The 4,389-nt window shown below is 42.8% G+C and overlaps 1 protein-coding gene across 1 annotated transcript; it reads left to right on the top strand.

Annotated features, from left to right (window-relative positions):
* Window positions 1-478: 478 nt before the first annotated feature.
* LOC132066563 (serine/threonine-protein phosphatase 7 long form homolog) lies at window positions 479-2,185 on the top strand. Its single transcript, XM_059459858.1, has 6 exons — window positions 479-533; window positions 622-801; window positions 888-1,316; window positions 1,406-1,520; window positions 1,768-1,964; window positions 2,081-2,185. The coding sequence occupies exons 1-6, from the start codon at window positions 489-491 to the stop codon at window positions 2,183-2,185; spliced, it is 1,071 nt and encodes a 356-aa protein (XP_059315841.1). The 5' UTR covers window positions 479-488.
* Window positions 2,186-4,389: the final 2,204 nt, after the last annotated feature.

Raw genomic sequence — 4,389 nt, forward strand, 5'->3', positions numbered from 1 at the left:
GCTAGTGACGGCATTGATTGAGAGGTGGCGACCGGAGACGCACACATTTCATCTCCACATCGGTAAGGCTACCATTACCCTTCAGGATGTGGAGGTCATTTATGGGCTACAGGTTGATGGACGCCCGTTATATATTTAGGAGCCTCTGTCGCCGCCGCCTTGCGGGATGAGTTGACTAGGCTCACCGGTTTCGCGACTCTGGATGATCATATTTCCGGCCAGAGTCGGCTTTTGTTGTCGACCCTTTATGCTCACTTCGCGCCTCACAAACATGCGACATCCGATTGGAGAGGACACGCCTCGGGGGCGATGTCGACCAGACGTGCGCATCTATACCTACTCATCATATTTGGGGCCATCCTGTTCCTGAACACTTCGGGTTTGCATGTGAGCTTGAGGTATCTTCGGTATATCGACGATCTTGCTGAGATAGGATGTTATAGTTGGGGCGCTGCTATGCTGGGCGACATGTATTCTGCCGATGTTCTATGGGCACGAGGGTAGAGGTCCCTGCATTTTGCTCGCTCCTTCAGGTAATATATTTAAGTATGTGTAATTAAACACAAAATATTTTTTTTTAAAATGACGACTGATAAAATATTTTTTAAATGATTATATCAGATATGGGTGTGGACTAGGTTGAGACCTTTTCAGCCCATACCAGCTCACCCTCCCGCTGACTATCTTACTGTGCCGATGCCATACATGCGGAGATGGTCGCGAGGCGTACGCCGACATACGGAGACGCACCACAGCCTTCTCCCGTTTAGGGATCATCTAAACCGCATGATGGCGCAGACGGTATGTTCATATTTTGGATCCACACGCTAGACCACATAGCTACTATTTTAGTCTTTTATTGTTAACTAGTTCAATTCTTTTTACAGGCTTTTATATGGACGTCGTATGATCATATTTTGGATGAGCTGCCGGCGTTTTGTAGGGCTGGTCAGCACATATGGATGTCGCGGTGTCCATTGATACATATGGATATCGTTGAGTATCACACGCCCGACCGCATGTTACGGCAGTTTGGGTATGTACAAAATATAGCCGCGGCTACGGATTGGGAGCATGGCCACTATGTGAGGGACGAGCGTGCGGACGTCGATGATACATGGCGACTCCATATGCAGCAGCAGGTCCAGAGTTGGGATGTGAGGATGACGAGCCTAGCGGTGGTCGGACATGACACTCTGATCCATGTGTACATGGAGTGGTACATGCGGATCACTCACATCATTATTGGCAACCCCTCTAGGCGTCGTCCAGATGGCCTGGGATATGTAGCTCTTGCAGGAGCGTACGAGGCGCTGGTAAGTTTTATTAGTCTTAAACTTAAACCTTCGTCTTATGTACTACTTTACAAATTTATTCAATTGTTAATATTTGCAAACATATGCAGGTACGGACCGTTCAAACGATGCGCTATGAGAGCACTACACGTACAGAGGCCCCCGAGACAGCGGAGTATGTAAGACGGATGATTGAGCTTGCGCCGGGGCGACGGTATGGGACAGGCACGCCAACTTTGAGCATCTCCACGAGCGTGTTCCCGGTGCCCCGCCCGGGACGACGGTGGTCGTGGTCGCCGAGGAGCTGGTGGCCGTCGCAGAGGTGGTAGGGCTGGCAGAGGTGATGAGGCTCCGTCGGCTTCAGAGATCCCGCCGAGTTCTTACCGGCCGGCGACTACAGATATCCCATCGACTTCTCATTCCCGGCCGTCGACTTCACAGACACCTCTGTATACGCCGGACCCTTTTTCAGATTATGTGCCCTGGCCTTCATTTCCACATCCACCTGTTCGTGATCCACAGGGTGAGCGGCCGGTTCGTGATCTACAGGGTGGCTTACATCTGGACTTCGACGACTCCATGTTCGAGGACTTCGTGTTTGATACGGCACCATCTGCATCTCCTGCTCTGGGGGCCGCTCAGGAGCCTTCTTACCAGGCATCTCAGGAGGTCGTCGACACACATGTTTGACTTTTACAATAAAGTAAAATAATTTATTAATTAATTATTTATTTCAGGTTCATTTTAGAATAAATCTAAACTAAATTGTTTATATATTATTTCAGGTTCATTCTTCTACGCCTGTGGACCCATCACCGGGGCCCACTCAAGAGACCGTTGAGGAGCCAGCTCAGGAGCCCTCTTGTCACGACCCAACCCCTCACGACTAGTGCCATCTCGGCACCCAAACGCATCTATCGACACATCTCAAATTATATCAAACACACCCAAGTATCCAACCTGACAATAAAATATTTCAAATAAAATTATTAAAAAATTTCGGCGGAGTTTCCTTTATTTTACGGACTAGTTTAACCCCGCACGCGTAAAAAACCAACAAAGGCCACAAATTAAACAACCTATATATACATGCGGACCGGCCGCCGCGCGCGTGGGATCGCCCAAACACAACATATACATACGCGTACGTGGACGGGTCTGTCCACGATGAGATTGACGACGGAATCATGTTATGGGACGGGCCCCCCGACATAAATACATACATATTCCCAAAGTGTATATACCAAAATATATGAATCGGGGAGCACTCCCGAAGATAGATGGCCTAAGCAGTGGATCCTCAACCGGCGGCGGTACTGCCATAAACGAAGAAAGGGGTCGGTGCGGAATATGTACCGAGTATGTAAGAGGAGGAACATAACCGGGGATGGAGTATAGAACTTAGGAAATCAAAACTTACCTTGAATCGTATATCATGTATATCCATATCATATCATCAAGTCATTATGCACATATAACGGCCTAGCCCTCGGGAACTCGGTAAATAAAGTCATGTCCCATGTATAGTAATCATGTAAGGTAATCATATGCATATGCGATTGTGAATGTTCAAATGTCAAATCCCCAATCATCACATCATCAGATCATCATATATGTATATATATATATATATATATATATATATATATATATATATATATATATATATATACATATATAATAACTCGTGCGGGACTCGGTGAAAAAATGAAACGTGATTTTAATAGGTTGAAAAAAAAAAAAATAAACCAGAATATTATATGCACAATATGAAAATTCATACAATTTTTCCATCAATCCAAATATTGTTCCATTGGACCCGAAATGGTCCCCAAACCCAAGAACAACATCAAATACACTTTCTTTTTCCAAGTTCATGATTTACATCATTAATCCACACACTAACAACGCAATATTCATAAATGTAGAAATTACATAAAATCCACATAAATTCCCAAGTCATCCCATAACCAACATAACATTATTCTAAGTCGTCAAACTTGCATTTTTCCTTATAAAATCCATAACGACGACAACGAAAACACTAACGACAATTTCATTCAAGTGCCATTCGACCCATTGCCACACCTAGGGAGGATTTTCATTCTTTTCTTCACACCACAACAAATAAAACATGCTAACTAACATTAATACATGGCTTATACCACAACACACATAAACGGCTTGATTACCATGACGGCCATATATTTCCTCCTAACATGAATTTCTTCCCTTTTTAGTATACAACAACACATATAAACCATCTATAACACAAGAAAACAAGATTAAACTCACCTTTCTTCTTCAACCTCTTAACTTGTTCAAAGTTGGTCGCTAGAGAAAACGAGCGAGCTTTGTCCAAAACAACAACACCACGTTACGCACCCTTGAATTAGCAAGTTTTTGAAGAATTTATTTTTTTCTTGATCAATTCTTAGTCTTGTTTTCCTACATTGTTGCATTATTCTCTCTTCATTTTCTCCAAGTTTCTTGAAAATTCTATATGTGACCATGATGAAAATGATCCCACAAGTCATCTTTTATTGCATATTTTACCAACACACCATGGCCCATGACCCAATTGGCCGGCCACATGGCCCCTAATTTTCCCTTTTTTTTTTTTTTTTTTCCATTTTCATAAAATAATTCCCTTTCCAAAATTTGAATACTTTCCCCAAAATACAATTTGACCCCAATTGTTTCTTTAATATTTCCATCCCAATAAAACCATACACGACTTAAGCCTAGAATATAAAAAAAATCTCAAAATCTCGGGCTTCTTGTTGTTAGTGGTTTCATTATTTTCAAAATACGGGATATAACACCTCTCACCAGATCTCGGAGGCGTTGACACACGAGTTTGATTTTTACAATAAAATAAAAAAAAAATTATTAATTAGTTCATTATAGTAAATCAAACTAAATTATTTATATGTTATTTCAAAATTAAATCTGTTAAATTTGATGAGATTGACGAGGAGCCATGTTATGAACCGGCCCCACCGCCCACCGTCATTTCCCAATTATGTTATGAACACTAGGAAGGGAAGCAAGGATGATCATGCCATAGAGCATGTACGGATTAAGAGGAGGA

This window comes from Lycium ferocissimum, chromosome 8 (genome assembly GCF_029784015.1).
Source record: "Lycium ferocissimum isolate CSIRO_LF1 chromosome 8, AGI_CSIRO_Lferr_CH_V1, whole genome shotgun sequence".
NCBI lineage: Eukaryota > Viridiplantae > Streptophyta > Magnoliopsida > Solanales > Solanaceae > Lycium > Lycium ferocissimum.

What these genes read in the sequence shown, in the direction of transcription:
- LOC132066563 (XM_059459858.1), top strand. Translation starts at nt 489, where the DNA reads ATGGGCACGAGGGTAGAGGTCCCTGCATTTTGCTCGCTCCTTCAG. An exon ending in CATTTTGCTCGCTCCTTCAG is followed by an intron (nt 534 to 621) that starts GTAATATATTTA and finishes TGATTATATCAG; the next exon opens with ATATGGGTGTGGACTAGGTT. An exon ending in CAGGAGCGTACGAGGCGCTG is followed by an intron (nt 1,317 to 1,405) that starts GTAAGTTTTATT and finishes AAACATATGCAG; the next exon opens with GTACGGACCGTTCAAACGAT.